Source organism: Tripterygium wilfordii, chromosome 22 (assembly GCF_013401445.1).
Source record: "Tripterygium wilfordii isolate XIE 37 chromosome 22, ASM1340144v1, whole genome shotgun sequence".
NCBI lineage: Eukaryota > Viridiplantae > Streptophyta > Magnoliopsida > Celastrales > Celastraceae > Tripterygium > Tripterygium wilfordii.
In genome coordinates, this window is record NC_052253.1 from 2,126,867 (window position 1) to 2,153,224 (window position 26,358).

The 26,358-nt window shown below is 35.8% G+C and overlaps 4 protein-coding genes across 4 annotated transcripts; 1 reads left to right on the forward strand and 3 right to left on the reverse strand.

The window, feature by feature from the left end:
* Window positions 1-5,302: 5,302 nt before the first annotated feature.
* On the forward strand, window positions 5,303-7,526 carry LOC119990803. Its single transcript, XM_038836905.1, has 3 exons — window positions 5,303-5,425; window positions 5,649-5,942; window positions 7,273-7,526. The coding sequence occupies exon 2, from the start codon at window positions 5,657-5,659 to the stop codon at window positions 5,933-5,935; it is 279 nt and encodes a 92-aa protein (XP_038692833.1). The 5' UTR covers window positions 5,303-5,425; window positions 5,649-5,656; the 3' UTR covers window positions 5,936-5,942; window positions 7,273-7,526.
* A 2,630-nt stretch (window positions 7,527-10,156) lies between these two features.
* On the reverse strand, window positions 10,157-12,447 carry LOC119992049 (REF/SRPP-like protein At1g67360). Its single transcript, XM_038838657.1, has 3 exons — window positions 12,229-12,447; window positions 11,098-11,343; window positions 10,157-10,675 (listed from the first exon to the last, which is right to left on the reverse strand). Exons 2-3 carry the CDS (start codon window positions 11,341-11,343, stop codon window positions 10,316-10,318), a joined length of 606 nt encoding a protein of 201 aa, XP_038694585.1. The 5' UTR covers window positions 12,229-12,447; the 3' UTR covers window positions 10,157-10,315.
* A 2,746-nt stretch (window positions 12,448-15,193) lies between these two features.
* LOC119991285 (REF/SRPP-like protein At1g67360) lies at window positions 15,194-16,775 on the reverse strand. The gene is made up of 3 exons (XM_038837610.1): window positions 16,615-16,775; window positions 16,251-16,481; window positions 15,194-15,894 (listed from the first exon to the last, which is right to left on the reverse strand). The coding sequence occupies exons 1-3, from the start codon at window positions 16,636-16,638 to the stop codon at window positions 15,463-15,465; spliced, it is 687 nt and encodes a 228-aa protein (XP_038693538.1). The 5' UTR covers window positions 16,639-16,775; the 3' UTR covers window positions 15,194-15,462.
* A 3,358-nt stretch (window positions 16,776-20,133) lies between these two features.
* LOC119991286 (meiosis-specific protein ASY1) lies at window positions 20,134-26,054 on the reverse strand. The gene is made up of 22 exons (XM_038837611.1): window positions 25,864-26,054; window positions 25,692-25,748; window positions 24,768-24,864; window positions 24,623-24,691; window positions 24,433-24,525; window positions 24,082-24,208; window positions 23,905-23,974; window positions 23,765-23,806; window positions 23,290-23,418; window positions 23,054-23,167; window positions 22,919-22,961; window positions 22,792-22,833; window positions 22,434-22,558; window positions 22,267-22,279; window positions 22,075-22,151; window positions 21,894-21,965; window positions 21,355-21,505; window positions 21,188-21,264; window positions 21,048-21,105; window positions 20,780-20,946; window positions 20,535-20,672; window positions 20,134-20,439 (listed from the first exon to the last, which is right to left on the reverse strand). Exons 1-22 carry the CDS (start codon window positions 25,864-25,866, stop codon window positions 20,386-20,388), a joined length of 1,818 nt encoding a protein of 605 aa, XP_038693539.1. The 5' UTR covers window positions 25,867-26,054; the 3' UTR covers window positions 20,134-20,385.
* Between the last annotated feature and the right edge of the window lie 304 nt (window positions 26,055-26,358).

Here is a 26,358-nt window from a genome sequence, read left to right on the forward strand (position 1 = left end):
GCATTTTCAAAGTGGGTGAATTATTGTTAGGTGCAAAACTCAGGCAATATATGCTTTAGGAGTGGTTGATATGCATGGGGGTGCGGTGTGCCATGCACTAATTCACGCACACATAGCTAAGCAAACTAGTGAAGTAACCTCAAAGTATGGCAAGAGATGGAACATATTTATTTATAAAACAAAAACGCGACACCCCGAAGCATTATATTTATTTGTTAAGTTGGGAGGCTTAACAAGTAGAACTGTAATAATTAATATATATAACAGATCATTCCTGCATGTGCCTATTGGGCTTAGAAAATTAAAAAAAAATATTAAGGTTAAAGATAATATGTCTCTCTACCTTGAAATGGAGAACATTACAGAGGATCGATCGATGTTGCTTAAAGCATTTGCTTATATGGACTTGTAACCTCGTAAACTGGTTTGAGAGAGACTGTAGCTGCATGCGTGCTCACGTGCATGCAAAACCATGCACGCTATGTCGGTCGAGGGTTGAGTTTGGTCCAAGTCGATTTACTTAAATTCAATATTTTTATCCAATAACCATCAAATTTTGGGTCAAATTAAGAGAGCTTTTTTGATACACCAACAATTAATTGATTATAGACTTATATAGTAATAGGACATCATCACCCCCGTTACGAAACAACAACATATTCTCTTACCCAATATTGATTATTATTGTAAGATATTGTCAATTATCTCAAGTCTAAGTCCAAGCCCGAGCCATCAAAAGGTTTTCAGTACCTTTTAGGGCTCTTGACTTTAAAACACGTTTGACTAAATCAAGAAAATCCCGATTTTGAAACGTGTCTCATTAAGTTAAGAAAGTTGATGGACTTATCACTTGTTTATTAGATTTTTATTTTAGTAACGTGGAGTTTTCTCCATGCGTCCCATAAAATTAACATTTGAACTATACTAATTGCACGCGACACAACCTTGACCAGTCGTCCAACCTTGTTTCTCTCACTCACTGCTTGTCGTCCGTGCAAGCAAAATAAGCAAACAAGTTGCTTTTTGCCTCCCACTGCCAAGACAAGTACTCCTTCTTTACGTGAAAGGCCAAGGTAAGTCATCCTTATTCAACAAAACCAAGGATATTATGGTCATTACACACGTTTCTATAAGTTTAAGACAGCCCAGGATGGCGTAAAATCTGTGTCATTCTCATTCCTTAATTTTCAATTGATGTTAATTAATGTACTGGGATTTGTGAAATTTAGCGTAACGAACCATAAATTGAGACAGAAGTACGAATCTCTCTCTCTGGGTTTATGTGTATGAATTCCCATTGAAGCTTAATTAAACACTTGCGTCCCAAAATGCTGGAGTGATATTTAAGTCATCTAAATAACATTCTCCGACCATCCATTACTTGCCATTTCTTACATTTAATTAAACTTCCACCATAAATATTGTTCAACCTTTCGTTTAAGGGTGTTAAAATCGAAAGGTCGAACAATATTTATGGTGGAACTTTAGGGTTTTATTACTTTATACAAGGTGTCTTGATTTGGTCAAAATCGAAGACAGAGATGAAGTTGTGTTGATCTAATTATTAGAATATTAAATTAAATTAATTACAAAAGTGACTTATCCTTTTGAAACCTAGTTAGAACAAAAAACAATGAAAAGTAAATTAATTATTATCACATTTCATACATTTATTAATTTATCCAAGTTTTTCGTCAGTAATTAGATGGAAAGTGCTAATAATTATAGACGTGGCTACTACTACGACCTCCTAATGCATGTAATTGCCGGATCACAACTACTTTCGCGTCACTGTTGATAGCTCCATATCATCTAACTTCTTCAGTTCTTATTTGTAATATTAATTAGCACATATATAAGTCTATTTAATTAACAATAATAATAATGATGATATATATATATATATATCATTGTAAGTTTGACTGCGACAGAACATCCAGCCATCCAAAAGACCGACATGTCGATAGTATTCCTGTGATGAGAAAATGAAATACCTAAGATTAGTTGGTAAACATGATGCATCATTTACACATAACAAAATCATTATGTTCTGTCGGTGTTTGTTCAGTAACCTCCAAATATGTACTAATCATGTTGAAAATTTTATCTTAATGTGTTCTCATAGATCATTTTCGGCGTAATCTGAATTTGTGTCAAGAGTTGTTGTACCTAGCTACTAGAATCTCTTGTGCCTAAGCAATACCAAATTCCATTTTTAAAAATTCCTAATTTGTAGGAATCTATATATATTTGGTTGTCATAATAATGAGGGAAAATCAAAATGGAGTAGAATTTTATTGTCCGCGAAACACCAAAAAATCCTGTTATGATCAAGCTAATTATTGAATTAAGGAGTGCATGTTTTATTCTATTTGGATTTTTTATGCTAATGTCTCACTTTCTAAGACAAAATCAACCACTTGGTATGATAATTAATTAAGCGATGGAGCCTTTTACAATCTAAATTAACCACGAACGATATTTTCATTACGCTAATAATTAGAGCAGGCTAGTTTAAGGTTTTGAGCATCAATTTTTTTTCCAGTCCATATGGGCAATTATGATGTATATAATCGTACGTCAAATAACCATGAGTTAATGATGATAATAAAGCGAGTAATGCTAAAGCTCCCAAATGTGAATCCCCAATCCATATGACATGTGGGGTATCTATTGATTATGAACATAAATATAGGACCCATCATACATATAACATGCCCCATGATTAAAGGTTAAAATGAGTGTAAGAAATTGGAGGACGAAGCATTTTCCTAATATTGTACATCATACATTTTAAGATAGTTTGAGCAAGTCAACTAGTTGAACTTAAAAATAATTATGGACTTTCAAATTTTAATATGTGGGGCAGTTAGCTACTTAACCTACAATAAATGTTACACTGACGACTTTTATAAATATATATATTCAAGTTTTTTTTGAATATAAGGAAGGGGATGGGTGGGTCTCGAACTCGAGCCCTCTATAAGATATCACACACATGAGTGTCATTTGAACTACTTGTAGTTATATATATAGACTTATTAGAGTACATATAGAGTAATAGAGATTTAAGGTTACTTGGATAAAGTCATGTTATATTTTGCATAACAAATTTCATCTTAATTAATTTTAATATCAACAAATATTACTTGGGTTTTCTGCCATTTAATTTTCATCAAAAACATCGTACTAATCATGAGTAATAGAAAGCTTTGCTGCAAATTACGTTGCCAGCATGTGGATATATTATGAGTTCTATACTTTTGGGGGACCAAATCAAAAGACTCCCGACACAATAATCTCACTTTTATGGAAGTTGTTTCCGGTTAAACCGTGTCATGGCTTCTTTAATGCCTTTGAATCTTTCCCTTCTGTTGTGTCTTTCTTTTATCCAGTGTTAGTGCTTTTTTTATTAAGGTTATTGATGGTTGTAAGAGGAACTATTGTCCTATATAATTTCTATTTTTCCTAATAAATTCTGATTTATCAAAAAAAAAACCAAATGTTGCATTATTTACTACTTTCAGAAACCAAACCCACACAAGTCAATGATGCTCAAGCACTACTAGTCGTCTACTACTACTACTCTAATTATTCTTCGCTTGTTGACTCCGCAACCAAGCAGAAAAAAAAAAGTTAAGAAAAGAAAAAACCTAAAGGTTAATAATTCTCATGAAATAATAATTAGAGGACTATATCTTTTGATATAATTTTTGTAAGATATAATTGTGGTACTAATAGCTATGCACATGCATCAAATATATATATGCATCTTGTATATATAAATTACATCATTTTTTATTTGTCCTAATTAATTGGAAATTTTTTTAATGACCACATGCGGTGCTTAATTAGTGACTTAATTGTGCATGTTTTTTTATTGACATTGTCAGATAGTAAATTTTAATTCGAGTTTTTTTTTTTTTTTTTGTGTTCATGACCATTTAATGTTTTACACACTTGTATGGTTGTATATGCATGAAAATGGTAGCTAGCCATTTAAGTGAGTGTTTTTTGAAAGAGAAGGTTAGAGAAGGGAGTTTCACAAATCATGGGATATTTCAATATTTCCAAGGCTTGATCAGTGCTGTTTGGAAAGCCAATCCAATCATAAAATATCAATTTTGGGGCTTTGGGGGCAAGTTCGTGGATAATGCCATAAAAATGTGTGTGGATGTGGACCTTAGTTTTATCAAAATGGGAGGTGATGATTTGGTGAGAATTGAAGATAAAAAGGAAGTTGTGGCATCCAGGGAAAAAACTATATTTTATTCCTTTTCTTAGTCGAACCTTTTATTTTGTCTCATGTTTCAAATTTATCTAATCAAATTGAAAATAATTCGTTTTGTGTTAGTAATTAGTATTTTAGTACCATAGTTAAAAAAATATTATCTATTTATTTGTATATTTTATTGTACTGGGCTTAGTCGCTCTTAGGTCGATAGAGCCATTGGGCTTCTTGTTTCGGCTATTGTTGTCCAAATGTAAACCAATTGGTACATGTAAACCCGAATACTTGGATGGCACTATTCTCTCAAAATTAGGGATAGCAAAAAAAATCGATCCGAGCACTATTCACAGGGTATCCGATCCATTTAAAACCCAAAAACCGATCCTATAGGTTTTGGAAACTGTTTTTGTTTTGGTTTTGGTTTTCAAACCCCGTAACTGTTTAGGGTCGGGTTTGGTTTTTGATGTCGGATTTAGGGTACCTGAACCGTTTAATAAACGATCCATTATAGTAATAATATTATAAATAATCTATAAAAGTATACTACTAGGATACTAAATTATAACATGATAAAGCATATTAAAACTTATATATTTATAGAAGCATACTAATAAAACTATAAATTACACTAATTTGAATTATAAAATCATGATTAATATAAATCATACTCAATATTAATTTACATTAATATAATCATCAAAGAAAAAAAATAAAAATATTAAAAGTTAAATGGTAAACGGGTATCCGATGGTAAACGGTTATGGAACGGTTCCGGGTTTGGAAATTTAAATGGTTTTTTAAATGGTCTTGAAACGGTTTTGGTATAGAATATCTTAAATGGAAACAATTTTGATATTTACTAATTGGAAGGGTACCCGACCCGTTGTCATCTCTACTCAAAATACCTGATAAATGGCATGGTATTGATAATTTGATATCCAAGCCAAAACCGATGGGCTTTTAATTAGAAAGTTACAAAGATGCGCTGGACTTGAACTGAAGCCCAAACTAATAGGCTTTTTGGGTAGCTTGGACTTGCATTTTATGGGCCTATGGCAGTCTTAATTTTATGGGCCTTGGCCCGCTTCAGGATAATCTTTAGATCTCCTTATACTTCCATGGTTATGTGAAGTCTCAAACTCAAACGATTCTACTTGGAAGACGCTGGTTTTGCTTTTCAAGCCCTTACAACAGGTATGCTCTTGCTATTCTCTTTAGCGATTTCAATTTCAGAGTTCCATGTCCGAGCCTGATCGCAATTTGACGTATCTGAAGTAATTTGTTTGATCAATTTTGGAGTTCCAATTCTGTTGATATTCTAGGGTTTGTGAATTGGAAAAAAAATTAGTCGTTTCCTTGATCGGAGTTTCAAATCTGAATGAGAAATAAAATTCAATTTTGCAATTTTGTTTTTAAGGAGGAACAATGGGATTTATCATGGAGTTTGCGGAGAACTTGATATTGAGGTTGATGGAGGATCCGAAGGAGAGAGACCGCAAAACGAGGGAGCACTTGTACAAGATGAAGGCCGCAGGGAAGAGGTTTATGGATGATAATAGCTTGCCTATTCGTCCGTACGGGTTCTGGACTTTCGAGCGTCACAATGCTCAGCTGCGATGGGATCCTCAGATCAGCCATGCTTCTGGAAGGAGGGACCCCTACGATGAGGTCCTTGAGCAGACCTACAAAGATGCATCCAAGTGAATGCAAGGTTTGTTTCTTCTTGATTTTGTCCTGTAAACTTGAATGGATAGATGTTGTGATTAGGATGCTAATTGCTAAATGTGGAGAGTTTCAGGTTGCTTGGTGAATAACCTTCATGAATCTTGGAATTTTACATATAGGATATTTGATGTAGGACAAGATTAGTAGTTTTCTTTATTAATTAGCAGGTAGTTTAGTTATTTTCTTTCCTTATTAGAAGTCCATTTCTAATAGAATTATTAGGAGTTTTAGTAATTAATAGGAATTCTAGTCAAATTAGTATTTTTAATTTTGTTAGGGTTTCCTTGTTTTTAGTATTTATAAAGGTGTAGGCGTGTAGCCATTTCGGCAAAAAAAGGAGGATTGATGAATTAATAATATCTTAGTGGATTCCGCACCGCGTCGATATTGCTTTTAATTCAATTTTCTTCTGAGTCCGTCAGATATTATCATTCTAAATTCTTGGTGTCTATCTACTGATTGGAAACCTTTTTTTTTTGTTGTTGTTTCAACAATATTTAGATTTTGTTTTGGATTATATGCTCGTTCCAGCAAGTTTTGTAGTGCCATGAACTGGATGTTCTTAGGGCATTCTATTGTCATTTCTGATTAGGTATGTTAGTGATATTGAAGCTGGGAAGTTGAGCTGTGGCAGAGAGCACGATTCCCAGTCATGTGATGTTTTCATATAAGCGGTATATGTGTAGTCCCATAGATATTTGTAGGCTTCCTTCCAATGACAAGTCTTGCATTTTAGGATTTTATTTGTGTTTGAGAAAGGTGAGGATATGTAACAAAACCGAAGCCTACTCTTGTATTGCTATTTGCTAAACCATTTTATTTGCTAGTCTCTCTACTCTTCAACTTGGCATGTATTTAGAACTTCTTTACGTCAGTTGATTATATACTGCTTTGTAATTTGACTTTAACGTAATGCTTATTTCATAACTTGAAGCAAAAGTGTACGGTGTAGAAATAGGGATACTTGTGATTAGTTGTCAATGGTAGCCCTTTCTGTTTAGCTATGTCAACTGAGCTATAAGCTATAAGGACATTCTGGATGAAATAGCACATTTGCATCAAATGGAGTGGCGCTTTATCATCATTAACAGTGGACATGAATTCCAACTTTTGATCTTTCTATCTGAACTTGTGTCTGAGGGTCTACTGAATTGGGAAGGAGTCTGTTTACTTTTAGTAGTTTATACTAACCGACATTCAAATTTCTGGTATAAGAGTATCAATGATGAGATGCTGTGTGTAAAGCAAAGCTGAGATGACCTTTAAATTTGTCAATATCGAGTGTCGTTTTTAACAATATTGTTTCATTGATGCAGAAAATTCTAGAGCCATTAGCGGGTGGATGTCTCTGAATTGGTGGACATTTGAATGTAATCCTGTCGTAAACTATGATGATGTATGCAACAGAATACTGGTTTGTGATTTTGTGAATGTTCCAAACTGGTTCATGAGTTTAAATAATTTGTCCATGTAACACTGCTATCGTGGAATTCGTCTTCCTTTAAAGATGTTTGATTGTCGTTACCTAAATATCGTATTAGTTGAGTATATCTGCCTATTACCATTAATTAGCATGTTAATGTGTAATGTCTAAATACATATCTTGTCGATACCAAAAACATATAAGATCTGTAATCATCCTGATTCCTGAAGAAGTTCTGCACAAGGTGAGGCTGTTGTATTGCAACCTTGTCTTGACTATGTGGGGTGGATGGTATGAAGTATGAACATTGAGTTTTATAACAGCTATGACCGTATGTGTATATATATATATATATATATATATATGTAGAGAGAGAGAGAGAGAGAGAGGATTAATTAAAGGACATATGTATATATATAGACAGAGGATTAATTAAAGACCAAAGATTTAGATCTCCATTGCATGATTATTCATAATATATAGCATAAGCCACACCCAAGACTCCCAAATTGGATTTTTAGCAAACCAGATTGAAACCCACAAAAGGAAATGAAGAAAAACAATTTGATTCCAACCGAATTGGGATTAATCTTCTTTATGCTTGAACATTCCGGCAATCTTTTGAAAAGGATGACAGAAGATTCCATCGAGCTTGTGCAGCATATCCTTCATTGCTGCAATGATGAACTCCTTCGTGATAGCAATAGTGAGACCAATAGTGAGACCACGCATTGCTGCCAAAGGATTTTGGACGGTTTGTATGGCCGAATCAAAAAATTTCTTGGTCTCCTGTTGTGCCTTCTTCATAGCATTGTCGCTTTGAGTCACTGCCTGCTTTGCATAACTACTTACATTTGTGCCAAACTCTTGAAAGGCTTTGTCCACCTATTACAATCAAAGTTTTACCACTCCTGTTTAATTAGAATCCTTGCATGATAATTAAATGTTAAGAGCGTGTGATTAAATGAATAAAATTGCTCTAGGTTATCAGAGTACTTAGAGAGGATTATACGATCTATCGGGTGTGGAAGTAGGTCAACATTTCTATTGGAAAATAGGAAGTTTCCAAATAAATACTTACTACGTCTTGGGTGGAAATTGCTATCTTAGTAGGTTCAGTCATTGTAACTCTTCGAAACCATTTCGACTAGCAATCATAATTTATTCTAGTATGTTCTTGAATTCATTCCAGAGGTGAGCAAAACTTAGATTGGAGAAGAACCAGAATTGGGTTGATTAATTTCGTAATAAAATATAAAATAAAATTTTAGAGAAGAAAAGCATTGTCATTCACCTTCAATTTAACATAGTATGGTTCAAGAGAAATGAATCAAAAAGAGAAATGTGTAGTATTGAATTCCACCTTCTTATCAGCAAACACATCAGGGATGCCCTTGAACTTGTCATAGACAGGACCAAAAAAGTTGGTGACAGCACCTCCAACTGTGGATTTCTTGCTCTCAATCTCCATCTGCATTTTATCAATATTGATTTTTGATTGAAAACCATCGAGGAAATTCAAAAACCATGGAGAAAATTACATAATTAGAGAGATCAGATCGCCCAACCTTGTTCATAGATATAACACAATGTTGTTTACGTTTGACAAAGAATGCTCTATATATAGCACATAAGATGAAAACTATCACTATGATCGATCTAATAAATTGGACGGTCGAGATGGGATCTTGTTAAAAGTTTTTGTGGGTCCAAAAATTGATCAACTCACCTTCATAATGCTCAACATTCATTGAGATTCTAAAGGGTTTTGGCAGTGGGTCCTATTAATATGAAAGGTTATTTCTCCATATTTCTTATATTAATTTTTAGAATTATATATTTATTAATTTCCTATATAAAATCACGTGCATGGTTCAGCCCATAATCATAACAAATAGAGGTCAAGATTATAATTTCAATTAAAATGCATTAAATCTTCATTCGGTAGTAGGCCAATATATATATGATTACATGGGAAGGGGATGATCGAGGTTTGAAATCGAGACCTCTATACCACACACATCTGAGTTATTTGTGGTTCTCTTAATCTATATGATTAAACGTACCAAATTATAATATTATATATAGTATATATATGAAAAAAAATATTGAAAGATTCGTAGTCATTATCATTTTTGCTATAGTCTATTAGGCCTACTTTTGTATATTGTGATTATTAAAATTGCAACCGTTCAATTTTTAATCTCTATAACTTTTAGAATTTCCCAATTTGTATATTGCTAGAGATCCCCACTTGTCAACATGGTGCGCACCAGATCAAATTACATCATTGCGGCTCACGACCCAACTTCAGCTTAAATAGGCCAACGGCCTAAACAATAACGGGCCTAAGGCCCATGGTCACCACAACCCAAATACATGTTCCATGGACCTCCCCAAAGCCCAGTCCAACCCCAGCCCCTGACATGACCTGCAAGAACTAGGTTCACCTAACAAGAGCAGAAAGCCAGAAGATCCAAAGGAGCTAGTAGGATTCTTAAACCTCCTCGACAAGACGACAACTAGGGATTTGATAAGGATTCTTGGAGGTTGCAAACGGGCCTCAAAGCCCGTCAATGCAGCCCCGACCGGCCCAACATCTCTTCAAGGGCCGTACCGACGTTGATCAAATGTCTCATTAAAAGCTCAAAAATTATGTGACCAAGGGAACAAATAACCAATTTTATCCAGAATACACACACACATACATGTAAAGATCTTAAAAACAAAGTAATACTAGTACTCGAAAACACCCATTAGAGATAACTAGAACATAACACATCCTACTAAGTAAAACAATATTACATGCATCTAGAAAACACAAGAGTAGATAAGAGTCTTGATTTTAAAATAACAATAATAATAATAATTCAAGAGTGTAGTGTCTGATCACTGATCATATATCATGACCTAAACTCAAATCCTTTTTGGCAATGTCAAATGACATTTTCAGCTAAATCAGTGCCTATCTTGATTGGATCCGTCAAAGGATCAGTGACTTTAAGATCGAGCGACGGGAGAGACGTTGGCAGATCGAGCGACGGGAGAGACGTTGGCATCCCTGGAAACGTTGGCAATGCAGGGAAGTGACCCAACTTAACCAGTAATTGCATAGATTCAGTCATCACAAATAATGCAACCTTTATTCCTACGTGCATTGTGACACTACGTATCCCTCCTTTTCTGGTCTTGTCACATAATTCCTCAGTTGTCTGGGTAGCCCATTGGACTATGCTCATAATTTTCTTCACGAAATTCGGTCCATGCTTGTCAATTATAACAGTAACTTTGTCCACCTGCATGCACCACAATTAAGTAGTTAACCATTTGATGCTGCCAGGAACCACGAACAAGGACTAATCCAACGTTTATTCAAGGAAACAAACACTGGAATAATATCCATCAGACAGAGAGAACATTCTCAAGTTATGATTATTTTCTTCAAAAGTAAAAGATAACAAGTTCTGGAGCCTAGTTGAGACGGAATTTGTCAAAAATATGATGACATACTGGCATATATTGTGAATCACGTCGAAACGAGTCTCCCAACCAAATTTCGCACAAATATGACAAGGTGACTTTTCAATCCTACTAACTGTTTTTCTTTGTAATTATTTCGACACTAGTCCTACATCGCCATTCATATTCAGTCATCTAATTAATTAATTAAGCAATAAATTAACTATATATGTTTATACAACTTTAAATCATTAATTACCTGGGCGTCGGCAAACAAAAGGAGACTATAGAGGCGTTTGTTCTCCTTGTAGAAGGGACGCACTACAGCAATGATTTTACCCTCCAGGAAGACGACGGTGGGTTTTAAGGAGCCGGAGTTCTGCTTCAAGTACTCGTACAGCTTGGACATACATGCCAAGAAGAGCAATGTGCCGGACCACAGGAACCCCAATTGTTTCAAGTCTTCCCCATCATCCTTGTTTTTAATCAGTGTTGGAATTTCCATCTGCATGTATATATATATATATATATTTAGTAGCCATATGATGTTGGAGTTATGAACTGTATATGTAGTATATATATAGAACGTGAAAGAGTGAATATATGCAAAAATAACCAATATGAGTGCTCCAATTGAAGCACCCGACCATAGCCTCTGCAATGTCAAGCTTAAGCTAAGTAGTGCTGGGCGAGTTACTAAGTGACATTGTGACAATGAGATTAGGTATTATTAACGCGGAGGAGAGGGCTGTTACACCAACAATTATCCAACACAAGTTATTGAAATTAGTTATTAATGTGTTACATTAATACACAAATGGTTGATGTTCCATTTGCACATCAATTAGAGGATTAAGGTATGCACATGGAGCTAGCTGACTCGAGATGCTTTAGATTTTGTGTTCATTAACTTGGAGACCCCTATTGTACGAATTCCACAAAAGGAAAAAAAAGAGAAAGAAAAAGGCGAATGCATTTTTTTGTCTTTTACTTCTTTTTTGAGTTTTTCTCCATCACCACAAAGCTTCTTTTTCTTTTCTTTTTTTTGAAAACACACCATCTTCAAGACTTCATCAATGATCAAACCAAATTCAGTCGTCTTTTTTCTGTACTGTGCAAGATTTTCTAGATCTAAACATATATACCTCAAATATTATCAATTTCTTAAAGGAAAAAAGAAAGTATTTTCTTGTTTTCATTTCCGACACTGAATATATATATATATCCCAGCCACCACTGATTCCCTGCCGCTCGAATTCCATTAAAGTATAATATTTTGCTAGATTCTACTCTTGAAACCTTAATATGAAGTCCAGAAAGGAATAAAAAATAAAAAAAAACTTTTACAAGAAAAAAAAAAACCAACAATGAGAACATTATTGAGGTTTACCTTTCACGATGTCGGCAGGATGTGTTATGTCTCCGGCGAAAGCAGCGACACTGCGATGGAGTGTTCGCTTGTTTGTTAATCTGTTGGTACTAGAGTTGTATAATACCAGCAGTGAGGAAGACAAATTTGGTTTGGTTGATGAAGGAAGTGAGTTGAGATTGTAAACTTCTAGAGAGTGTCCTTGTGTGTGTCCATACATATATAGGAGAGGAGAGAGGGGATTGAGGTTTTCTTGGAACTCTACTTTTATATCTTCCGTTTAACTGAACAGTTAAAAATATGCGGTCCTTGAGAGGGATTGGGACTTTAGGAAAAAGTGGGGCTGTGATTACTAATTAGTTATAATTACAGTCCTAAATCCCTCCAAATCCTTTTCTTTAAAAACTTTTTTTTTTAATTAAGATTTAAGAGTTACTATGATTTAATATTTAGGGTTTAAGAACAAAAAATCGTTGATTCTAAATTTTAATAGTTAAGTGAGATGTTTGAACCTCTTAGTTCATGTGCATGAGAAATTATAGGTTTTAAAATTCACTCTTGTATGATTTGACATTATTTTCGTACTAAATTTTAGTTTAAGACTTAAAAGTCTCATGTGATTTGGTTACTTTTACAGACTTAAGTATTAAAGTTGTTTGAGGTAAGGGGATATTTGATATTTTTCAAGGATTCCTTGTCAAAAAAAAGATTTATGTTTATGATTTTTTTTACAAAATTATTTATATTCAAAGATTATAATGACCAAAATACTCATTAACACAAAAAAAAAGGGGATTTGGGTGTAATTGTAACTAACTACAACCCCATCCCGGAGTTTTGGAGTTTGGGTGGTTAGAAATTTCAGAAGTTGGAATCGTGTTTCACGTTGCTTTGATGTGTCAAAATCGTAAGCAGGACCATTGATTTAACGTCTTTGTCCTCCTCATAATAAAGTCTGGCACCTCATTATAATAAAGTCTGGCAGGTGAAATTACTGTAATAGTATTTTTTTTATTTTATTTATATTCATTGTAAACTTGGAGGACGGTGTCAAAATCGTGTGTGGGCCCAAGTTTTAGAAATAACACAGAGGTGAGATTAGTAATAAGTACTTTTTTAATTGTGAACTTTTAGTTAGAGATTGGCGTGAAAATCGCGTGTGGGCCCAAGTTTCAGAAAGAACACGGGTGAAATTAGTAATAGTATTTTTTATTTGTGAATGACTGGCGGGCGCTCATTAGTGAATTTTTGAACGTTTAGATAAAAAAAAAAAATACACAGACATACAAATAACGATCACCTTTATAATGTCTCTGCACAAAGTGATTTTTTTCTTTCTATATCTATTTTTTCACAATTTAAAGTTTAAAAAATTTTAGATATATTGTTTATATTCTTCATTATTTTCATTTAGGTGTAGATATTGGGTACAAGATTTTCATTCTAGATCTTCTTGAGTTTATGTGTGTTGGATCTTAAACAATTTGTCAAGTTTTGTCAAATCATTCAGACATGTTCATGTTACAGTTTGAATAATAAACAAAACTTTGTCATGTTTCTTAATAGAGCAAATGACCTTAAAAAAAAGACAATACATTAGCATTATAATATAGATAAATATTAGTCTAATATTACTTTGAGACATTTTATCTACACACCACAAAAATATTATATTTACATCACTTTTTGAATATGATAAGTCTATACACAAAATTATAGTGAAAAGATCAAATTATCATTTTTATACAATATTAGAAATATTAATGTTATGATTACGCACTATTAGTATTAAAAAGTTACAAGCTCACATTTCTCTCTCTTTAAGTAACTCCTGTACACCTTCTGCAGCTTCACCGCTGCTGTTGACTCACACGGGCCTCCTATATTCTGCTAATGTAATTCACAATGATGGAGAAAAGACAGATTTTACTGAGGGGCAGGAGATTGAATTGCAAAATTTACTGTCTCAGTATGAAAGTATATTTCATATTCCTACTACTTTACCACCTCAGAGAGAGATCATGATCATAGGATTCCTTTGGTAAATGATGCTCAACCACCATGTAAGAGACCATATCAATATGGTGCATTGCAGAAAGACGAAATTGAGAAGGCAGTCAATGAGCTTTTGCAAGCTGGTTTTATCAGACACAGTCATAGCCCTTTCTCCTCTCCAGCTCTGTTAGTCAAAAAGAAAGAGTTATGGCATTTGTCGTATTTTTTATTTATTCATTGTGAGCTTGGAGGACGGCGTGAAAATCGTGTGTGGGCCCAAGTTTCAGAACGAACACAGGTTCATGTTCAGCTGGCTATTGCAATGCAGGCCAACAAGAATGTGAAAATCGTGCGCGGTCCCATATCCGGAAAGAACACAGGTTCATGTGCAGCTGGCCATTGCAATTCAGGGCCGCGCAGCCCGTACTCCTGCCTGAAGGCTGAAGCCGTGGACGAACTTTCAGAGCTTCTTAATTGGGCTACCGTTAAGTAGGCCCAATACTCGAAAGGCAAATAATTTCACCTCCCGAATACCATTACAATGCAGGCCCACACGGCCCAGATTCTTTCCCAAACGAACAGAAAATACTCGAGACAAACTTGCCTTAGCTCAAGAATTCACGTCATCTGGCTCACAAAGTCATGCCCACTTGCCAAAACTATATCGGCTCAACACAATCTCACAAATGTATTCGCAGTATAACCAACTGCCCAAGTTCTAACAATATGAGGTAGTCGTAGTCCCTACTCCTTACGAGTCATTTGGTTCATAATTGAATTGAGTGTACATTTGATTCATAATTGAATCAGTGTAACAATGAGATGAGCATGAAATGAGTTTGACAATGAGCAATTCTCACCCTCGTCTCATTCACATTTCACGTTGTAAATGCCAACCAAATGTCCCGTCAATCCCAAGTGCTGCCAGCACGTTGCAAGGACGACTAAATGGCAAAAACTCGAAGCAGGTTGTATGTGCGGAAAAAGGGACTAGAATTTGCCACGTACCAGTAATATTAAGCAACTCTAATTAAGAACATTCATAACTTCAGACTCCACTTACTTGAAAACAAACTACGCATACACACTTGCTCCTACTCTGTAGAATCTACCAGCCATTTTCGTTCATTGACACAAGGGTTGAGCGTCTAAAACTCATTTACAAGGTTCATATCTACATTGCTAACACACCAACAACAAACCTACTTAGATTTTAGAGCACTGCGACCAGAAATAAACCGACTAAACAAAGGACACACTTTATTCTGATTCATGTGAAGGTGTAACTTCCTCATTCCCTGCTTCAGCTTGGTCGAATGCTTTCCCCATCTCTTCAACAGGAACCAATGGGATATGACCAACGATTGGATAACCTTTCGAAGCCAGGGCCTTCACTACATTATTGTACTTCTCCGCCCAGTGGGCGACAGTGGGCACAGCTATTTTGGTCACAGAGTGTACCTGCGGATAGTTGTTTAGTTTAGCCCATGTCTTCACAGATTGACTCAAGAGGAACTGCCTAGATTCTGTTGCAGCATAATAGAATGCAGCGCGCGGCCCACCTGTCCGAGCTTCACTAACAAGTTTCTGTGCCTTCTCTGATGCCTCTCGCACAAAGCTATGGGCTAGGCCGACAACTTGCTTGACAAGAGATGGGGCATGCTCATCAAACTTATGAGTAGCATCATCCACCTGCAACAATCACAATTAATTGGTCTTGCTTAAAAAAAATCTAACTACTGAGATTTTCACATACAGGTTAGGCACAAAATCAAATATATTCATCGATCCTGTGCTGTAGTGTAAATGAAAATAAAACATTATAAAATCAGGCTGAAGATGCAGTTAAAATATAAATTAGCAGCCATAAAACGCAGCTTCACAGTCCAACTAAATGACCAAGCATGAAAATAGCAATTACTCTTGAACACATATTGGTTTAAGTATGCAAACATGCGCGATAAGTGAGTATGGAAGATTTTCAACAAGTTGACAATCAGACATGCAATATTTCTATAAAAAACTAAACTAGCAAGTCAGACTTCTACCTTTCCATCAACGAACTCAAGGAGACCCTCAGGTACACCCTTTAACTTCGCGTAGACGGGACCCACAACGGTGGTGACAGCACCCTCCACAGGCCCGACAGTGGATCTCAAAGGCCCCGAGTTCTGCTTCGCGTACTCGTAGAGATTGAACACGTATGCCAGCGCGTGAATCGCAGCGATCCTCACAAACCCTAAATGCTTCAGCTCTCCACTCTTGTTCTCAGTCTCCATCTGCAAAAATCAACCAAGAAAAAAATCCCGCCTCAGATCGATTGCACAGACAAGTGAGTAGCAAAGTTCTAAGCAATATATATATAAGTTATCATAAGAACAGGAAAAACAAAAAAAAGAAAGATTGACAAACCTTGTTCGTTGCAGCAGTGGTCATGAAGTTGGTGATTTCTTTCCTTTCTCAGCTTCTTTGCGTGCAACTTGAATATCAGAATCGTTGGGATCCCTTATTGGAAGGTACCGGGCTTATATGAACCAATAGACGGGAAGGGAAGACGGCCAGCCTCTGAAATCTTCTACATTAAGAGTCTGGCCGTCAATCTAAATCGTTGACTTTATCTGACGGCTAACATGTGATCTGATTGAACTTCACATGGGTCCCCTGATTGGATCCGCCTCTGTAATATTCTACCTTGAGAGTCTGGCCGTCAATCTAAATCGTTGACTTTATCTGACGGCTATCATGGGATCTGGTTGGACTTCACATGGGTCCCCTGATTGGATCCGCATCCGCCTCTGTAATCTTCTATGTTAAGAGTCTGGGGTTTCGTTTTGTGGGGCCCTCACGGGTTGCTAGGTTCGTATCGACAATTCGTGAAGGTACTGTGAGGGACACGTGGAGGCTGTTGACATGTAGATTGGAAATATCTTTGAACTCTTCTGCAGTGTTTGTTGACTTATCCCGAGTACAGCATATCCCGCTGTAATGAGTTTAAAGTCATTGCAAAATTATGTTTTTTTAAAAAAAAATTATGAATGTGTTTTAATTGGATTTATAATCCTAACAATATATTTTTTTGTCTCAAAAAAAAATTAAATTAAAGATTAAAAAATAAAAATTATAAACTTTTGAATAAAAACCTGAAACATCCTATATCTATATGATGAACACTATTTGCACTCCATTTTTTATTAATTAAATTTCATTAACTATTTAAAAACACACTAAAGTAGGGTGTACTTAATAAAAAATAGGGTTCAAATAATATTCATCTATCTATATTATGATAAACTTAAATTTTTGTTTAAAATAAAAATTATATCATTAAACTCGTAAACACAACCAAAACTCATTAATAATTTTATTTTATTTTTTTAAAAATTTTAAATTCATTATATTTATTAGGGTGGGGTCTACTGTAATTTGTTTTACAGCAGACCTCGACCCCCATTTTTCCCCGAAGACCGAAACTGAAGCCCTAAACTAGCATTGATCATGCGGATGTCCATCGCCCAACCTAACTTAATACACAGTTTACAGTTTGCTAGGGCCAATTACTCACTCAAATCCATTCAAACAAGTTGGAAAAATTAGATAAATGTCACGCTTTGTCTTTAGTAGTATTGACCTTATTGATATCCTCAAATTATGGAACCTTTGTTCCATAATTTGCTCCTCAAATTATGGAACAAATTATGGTACTTTTGTCCCATAATTTGCTCCTCAAATTATGGAACCTTTGTCCCACAATTTGCTCCTCAAATTATGGAACCTTTGTTCCATAAATTGCTCCTCAAATTATGGAACATTTGTCTTAGGGTGTAATGTTTGATCCCTATATATATGAGATTGTAATTGTAATGTTTCATCAATATACATACACACCAAATATTGTCTCTATTCTCTACAATTGCTTCTATTTTTTCTACATGGTATCGGAGCAGGTTTATTGTCTTGTTTAAGTTCTTGTTTGCTCAACAATTATGGCAAACGACGATTCTATCTTCTCTGGCGCAAAGTCGTATTCTACAGGTGCTTCAAGTGCTCCTGAGTTAGAGTCCAATCCAAATCAACGGTTGTGCTCTGTGCTTCTTAATGAGTTTAATTATCTTCCATGGTCCAGATCTATTACACTGGCTCTTGGTGGAAGATCTAAACTCGATTTTATTGATGAAAAGATTCCTTCTCCTGATGAAAAATCTCCAGATTATGGAGCATGGTTATCAAAAGACCAATTGGTGCGGTCATGGATTCTTAATTCCATGGATTCTTCTCTTGCAGAGATCTTTAGTTACTCAGAGTCTGCTTCTATCTTGTGGTCGGCAATTCGTGATATGTATGGCCAACAAAATAATTCTGCCAGAATTTTTGAACTTCAGCGAGATATTGTGAATCTTCAACAAGCCGGAAAACCTTTTGTTCAATTGCTTAGCTGTCTTAAAAAGATGTGGAACGAACTTGAGTTGTATCGTCCTCACACAGTTGATGCCACGATTCTTCGCAATCGTGTAATGGAGGACAAAATATTTCAGTTGTTAGCAAGTCTTGGACCTGAATATGAAGATCTCCGCAGCCGAGTTCTCATGTCTCCAGAACTTCCATCGCTTGCTTCTGTCATCTCCATGATTCAGAGAGAAGAATTAAGAAGGAAAGTCATGAATGTGGAAGCAAGGCCTAACCTTTCTGAGTCTCGTGCTTATGCATCATACAAAGGCAAGCGACCGGATTTAAAATGCCAACATTGTCATCATCTGGGACATCTAGTTGAACGGTGTTGGGTTCTCCATCCAGAATTGAAACCAAAGTTTGCTAAGGATAAGGGACTTTCTAAACCAAGAGTCCATGTTGCAAAAACATTACATGGAGATATGGTAAATTACACCTCAAATCCAATTTCTCTTATAAATGAATTTGCAACCTATCTTCAGGAGAAGGGAGGACATGGAGTTTCTGGTACAGAACACTCTAATTTCACAGCTCTTCTTGGTAAGTTTGCTGGGTTCTTAGCAGACTCGGGACATCAATTCAATGACAACTTTGAAGGTATTTTCAGTGCACTCTCTACTGCTATAGAATTTAATATTGTGCATGATTTTTGGATTGTTGATTCTGGTGCCACCCATCATATGACAAATAAATTAACAAATTTGTCTGACTTCAAAAAATTTTCTACTCCCCCTTCTCTATTCTCTACAATTGCTTCTATTTTTTCTACAAGTAGGAAGAAAGGATTGGACAACAAGAGTAATTACTGGGCCATCTCGTCTTCAATGCTTTCAGATGGAATCGGAGCACAGGATTGTGGTTGTGGGGTTACTAATGTGTACACCGTGACGTGAGTGGTTCGATATTTGTTGCGGGGGTTGATGCCTTGATGAAGTCAGTTAACAATTCACATGACGTGAAGGATCCGATGAGCCTTTTGTCTTGGTTATTTTAAAAAGTAGCTTATGACGTTACGTTTGAATAAAATTCTTCCACTAAAGTATACAAGGGGTTCCGATTTTCCTCCCGAATGACGACAAATCTTCTCCCACTGAGTTTGATGAGACAATTTTATTGATAAACTAGCATGTTGAGGCTCAACCATTGGCTCTTTAGATTGTCCAATGTAATCGAACTTCGAAAATGACCCGAACCACCAAGGAACAATCGTTCTGATATTGCAGACGATTTGGTTTTGGTTCCATTAACTTCACTTCTTATGCACACTTTCTTGGATGACAAATTTTACCCCAGGAGACTAACAGATGAACGGGAACCCATTTAAGATTTAGGTCCAGACACCAAAGCTGAAGAAAATAAGAGCACTCATTGGGAGCTTCCCATTCATTTATCGAGAACAAGTCATTGAGCTAAAAATGCTCTTTCCAATTTTTTTTTACCCAGTACCAGAAGAGCCAAAGCTAGAGAAGTCATTTGGTTTCAATATCAATCAACTTCTTGTTCTTTTAGAATAACAAAATCACAGAAAACACTAACAGGCCATGATGACAGAAACAATGAAATTACTGTAATAACTTTCATCCTCATGGACCAGGTGCCTTAAAGTGTAATTAGCAAGTAATTGAAGTTTATGCTAATGTACTATAACTAAAGAGGAAAATTACTGTGTTACGATCCAAGGAAAATGTCAAATAAACTGGTTAAGGGCAGACACCTGGATAACATGATTGAAGCCTCTCAAATAGCTTGGGATTTCTGTCGCTTCAAGAACTGAAGGATAGGTTCCTTAACCTGCCAAGGGTTAAATAATGGTTACATGAAGAGTAAGTTCAAAAACTTGTTCAGTTCAACACCCTCACAACCCTTAATATATCATTGGAACATACCGTGCTTGTCTTCCTGGATCGCTTGTCTTGTGATGTCCTGCTACAGGTTACTGTGTCTGTCTCATCGCAGAACCTTGTGTTTCCATTAGCTCTGCTGTTCTCATTTCCAGGTATGAAACTTTCTCTTGAAGCTACAGGCTGCAGGGTTCCAGTAGCAAAATTGTCAGTTAGTTGTGGTGCCATTCAATGAGTCCTAATGGTTACGATGCCTGGGAGAAACTTTGAACTCTGAAGTCTGAACTAACCTCTGCTCTGCTAGTTGGAGTGTTGCCGAGCTCCCTTGTCTTTGAAATAGTCTGCTCACTCCTGATTGAACCGTTTTGGTTTATGTCAGACCTGACTTTCATTCGAGTGAGATCAGAGCCAATGGAGTGCAGGACACCGTATGTGGAGGTATCCCTTTGGTTCTCACCTGGCAGTCAAATAAGTATTTTCTCGCTACAAGAGTTAGTACCCAAGAACAGAACATTATAGGGAAACCAAATACTAATATGAAGAAAACTGATTAGATACCCTTAGTGTAGAATTCAGGATTATTGGACTTGTTACTGGGTTCATTGGTATCCACGTCCTATTCAAAGAGTTAAGAACTACATAAACCATACATCCAAATATCCAGTTTGAGGTCTCACAAAAAAGTTCATGGTTATCACCATACGGTTGTTGTCCAAGGCTTTCTTGACTTCATTCAGCTTTTTCTCAGTTTGAGTGGAATGAATCACACGCTTGCCTGTATGAGCAAAGGACACAAACTTAAAATTAGCTAATTTGATTCTCCAGCGATATTAGAAATGGTAATGAAAGTGATTTGGCTGCACACCTAGCCTTCGGTTGACCTTGGGTTCAACATATCCATCTTGTGTCATTTTATCAATCAGTTTGCGCACTGTTGTCTGATTGGTTTCTCCACCTAACTTATTCTGAAGCTTTGCCACAGACACATATTTCATTGGAAGAGCGTGATATAAAGCCTGGAGGGGTAAAATATTGGAATCAGGAAATGCCATGTGCAGTTTAATATCTGCGGAAATGTCATCCAATGTTCTGTTGTTTTAAAGTCAAGGGACACACATTTATTTTCAAATTTTAAAAGAATAACTATCTGAAAAGTCAAAAGTACAACGATATACTACACTGTTTAATATTTTGTGATTCAGAACAAAACTGAGAGATTAGCTGGGTTTAATATTTAGAAAACCATGCACGGACCACACAAGAGATGGGAGAAAAGAAAAAAATAACACTCTTTCGGAGAGAAAGCAACATGAAAGGCATATCAATTACCATTGATTATTAGAAGTTCTTCAATAAGGTAACCACAAATTAACTTGAGTCCAAGAATTATGTAAAAGTATTTACCCTCATATACATTCTGTCAGCTGCTGAGCCATCCATTTCTTCTTTCACGTCAGTGAATTCATAGCAGGATTTCTAGTTTTTTGTTTGGTTGAAAAGAAAATGACTATTAGCAAAATGCAGGTACATGAGCAGATGAATTTGAAATATCAATAAAGTAACTTGAACAACATAAAAACAAAACCTTTTGCTTGGTTATGGTGTAAGTGTCATTTCCAACTTTCGCTAAAGCATCTTCCTTTACAAGCTTCTCAACTATTTCTGAAATCCAGTCGCAAGAGTATCAAAATGTAGGGGAAACAATTTGTTCAAAAGTCGAAAATGTAGCAGAACCCGCTGTGCATAGATGTTAACAAGGCCTAAAGCTTCCATTTACCTTCTATCAAAATCTGCATTAAGATCAATGTGACCAATAATTACTTAAATACAAATTCCAACAAGTAAATACACTTTAGAATCCTAGAACAATTTAGATTGCCAATTGAATATGCCCTTTTTCTATTCAAAAAGAATTGAAATTAGAAAGGAGAAGAAGCCTTTTACCACTGAGATATCTGGGAAGTTTGAAAGAATGTCAGTAAGTTCAACAGTATCAAGATGGAGACAGCTGATCCAGTCTTTCACTCTGGCCAATTGTTGTTCGTCTTCCTCTGGATCCTGTGTATTGTCTGCACAGTGTATGAATTGTCATCGGTCTGATCATGAAGTTATTTTTACTATCCAATAACTCAGTGAAACTTACCCTATTATTTTACCCAAGGAAAGAGAAAAGGAAAGAAAATTTATGTTTTCTACATATGTGAATCATCCAACGATTTTCTCATTTTTAGAAGGCACTATATGCATGATTGACCATCTTATTCTTGAGTTGAAATTGTTCAGTTGAACTTGAAGATTTTACCTTCGTCACCCATCCCTTTATCTTCCTCCATTCGTTGTTTATCTGTGAAGTATAACTAGTTACTTTACAATGATAAGGATCAAGGAGTATGGAGAAAACTGGCCAGAAAAAGAGTTCTCATAATTACCTATTGGTGCAATAATATATTGATTTTCTTGTGATTGGTTAACCTGAAATTAGAAGCATTTAAACAGTTTTCTTTTGACTGAACTGCGGTAATTGTCATTAGCAAAGCTAAAATAAAAGTATATTGCAATTTAACCTCCGTGTCAGAATCAATGGACTCATCCAGTTGTAGAGAATCAGCTCCCAAGCTTACTTCATCATCTTGAATATTTTCATTTTCATCCTCACAAGGATCAAGCACACTCTTTACCTGCATCCACTTCCACAAAAATATAAACCTAAAATATGAGCCATGAACCTAAACGAATGCTGATCCAAGAAAACTATTCATGAACCCAAATATTTTACACTACTGAGAATTAAATTTCTTGCCTTCAGAGCTAATACAAAATGTTTGCTGTTGACATTCCCGACTTCCATTTCTAAAGGACTTTTAGTCCACGGATTCTGAGCTTCTTTTTCTGTGCAGCCTCTGAAAAATGGAGGCTCATAATCTGCAGGCTGCAAATTCAGACTCAGAAAATCATATGACCAAGCTCTTATAGTTGTACAGTTTTCCTTATAATAGATAAGATAAAATACAGAAATGCAGCCTGGAAGTAATTCTGCAAAAAAATAAAGAAATTTATATACGCCTTATTGCATAGCATAGGACACGTGAAGTGGATTCTTGCACCCTATGCTTATAACCACAAAACCCATGTGTGCAGGACTCTATGCACAATTTCAAGATCATTTGCGGATACTTCACTTATTTGTTCAACCAAAACTTGTGACTAAATCATCACAGAATAGCCATTACCGAGTTCAAAGGACTGACTTTGAACAAGCAATTAAAGGAGCATACCGTCATGTCATCATAGTAGAGAAGTTTCATCAATATGGTCCGCTGAAAAACATAACAAATAATGGTCAAATTTTCAAATCTTGTAGAGCTTACAAAATCTCATGCATCTTTCAGTGTTCAGTTGCTAAATTGTTAGTTACCTCCTCAGGCATTTTATCCAGAGTTCTCATTAACTGAATTAGTGTACGCACCATTTTACAGGCAGAACTCCTGAAAGGGTAACATCATAATAAAATTAAGAAATGCCAAAAGCTTAGATGCCATTAAAAGAAAAACAATCTGATCAGATTGATAATTAAGAGCTTCAGTTCAATAACCTCATCTGACTGGGAGTGATTTCTGTAATGGAGTTACACTTGAATGTTCCTCCCTGTTTCTTGTTTCCAGTGCGATTGACATTCATTGAAACCTCTTGGCTATCTGAATTTGAATACCTGAAAGAAACTGCAGTAGAAGACACAGCATCCCCCATCAATGGACTAAAACTTTTCAAAAAGCAACTAAAATCGCATGAACTACAATATGCGGCAATTTTAGGAACAATCGTAACTATAACTGATAAACAACTGCTTTTCCCTAAACAATCACTGCTGCGCATAAAGTACCCTATGTTTGTTAGAACCTCAAGCACAGTAAATTCTACTATCAAGTTTCTGCAGAAAGCTTACATGCATATTCCTCAATAGTTGGGCCCTCTATTGCCTCACAAACGCAGAACAAAAGTGTTCTCAAGTATTTCTTCTGTAAAGCATCGTATACACCTACATAAAATAAACAATGACATTAAATGGTTCAACAACCAAAAATGACTAGTAAAACAAATCTAGTACAGCATCTCTATCAATGAAATCAGCATGCCTTTCTCCATCCAATCAATGAGTCTGCGAGATTCTGCATCCATAGGCATGAGCTTCTTGATCTTCATCTCTGTTGATAATGTCACATTATTCAACAAAAAACAATGGATATTATAAACTTGTTTTCGAAAATGTAAGAAACTTACCAAGAGCAGGAACATGTTTATCATTGAAATACTTCTCTGGAAACAGGCCTCTGATGTAAGTAATATTGAATATGGCAATGCGGAGCAGGTTCCTTGTCTAATCAAGGCAATTCAATTTACAAACATGATCAGCAAACTGTAAACACAAAAAACTACAAAGATATCTTGTAGTACACAGATTGAGACGGCTGAAAGCGTTAAGATCAAAAGAAACGTCAAGTAAATAACAACAAACAAAACTATATTGGCAGCAACACAAAAAAATAAAATAAAATAAAATAAAGTGATCCATTCAATCTCGATGCCAATTTCGCCACCAAAACCACAAAGTCTTTGATTCAATGAACTGACCATGAACTACAAAAGCACTACGAGAGTTAATTATCTTGATTTACTTAAGCACGTAAAACAGAGCATTCATGATATAGAGGAGAGAAGACAGATATCGAGGAAAATAGCTGGCTGTATTAGATTGTATTAGATGTAAATTAGATCTACGGTTACAGTCACAAAATTGTCTAAGACCGTCTTCCAAGTGAAATTCAAAACAACTAATCGTGAATTTCCGTAAGAGAACAAACTAAATCGAGAATAATTGATACAGAGACCTACTGACTTCAGATCTAATAGAGACCTTTCTTTCAAGTGTTTACGGTCGAATTAGGTAAAACTCTATAAAATCGAACCAACAAATAGCGGAAGAGAGAGCATTCGCATAAACCGACTGAAGCATAAGGAAACCGCTAGCGAAAGAAAATCAAAATGCAGAAATGAAGGCTACAAAAATAACCATCACACAGTCATGAATCCGACACTATCAATTGGAAATTTAGCCGAAAAACAACAAATAAGTTTTAAACACGTCTTACGATCGTAAGAACACAACACGGAAATATGAATGAAAGATCTGATATAGTAAATTACCAAGAGAAGCGAGTCCTGCTCAGTGATCTCCGCTTCCTTCACTTTCTGTGCAACCACCTGAGAAAACCGATTGAGTTACCGTGAGAAAATACCGAAGTAAACAATCGTTTTGAGTACAGGATCGAAAGAGGAGACGCAAAGACGAACGAGTCAAAGAGATGTTCCGACTCACCATGATTTCAAGTATCGAGAGAAACTAAGAACTATGCAGCGAGAGAGAACTAGAAAGTTGAGAGAACAAGAATTGAGCGAGAGAGCTCGCTTTGAAATATTCGAATAGAAGTAAAGAATTGCAGAAACTGGCGGGAGCTATATCTGAACCCGGTAAGAAACTTAACCATCGTAAGGTGAATGTGACCGCGGTTAAAAGGAACCACGCTCATTGCGTGAAGGTAGTGGACAGTGTTGGTATTTTAACTGCTGGAGCAGACTACGTGGCGACATAGTAATGGCTCGCGGATGTAATGCAGCTAACTGGAGAGGAATCCGTTGGGCAATGGACCCCACGCTATGTATCGTCAGCGACACACGATCAGTTAGTTTGGTTTTGCAAAATAATTATCATCGTTAAAGTAACTACACTTCCAATTTCAATCTCAAGAGCTTGACTTGGCGGAGTTTATTCCTAACATTTGACGAAATTATTCGAAATCACTTGTCAATACGT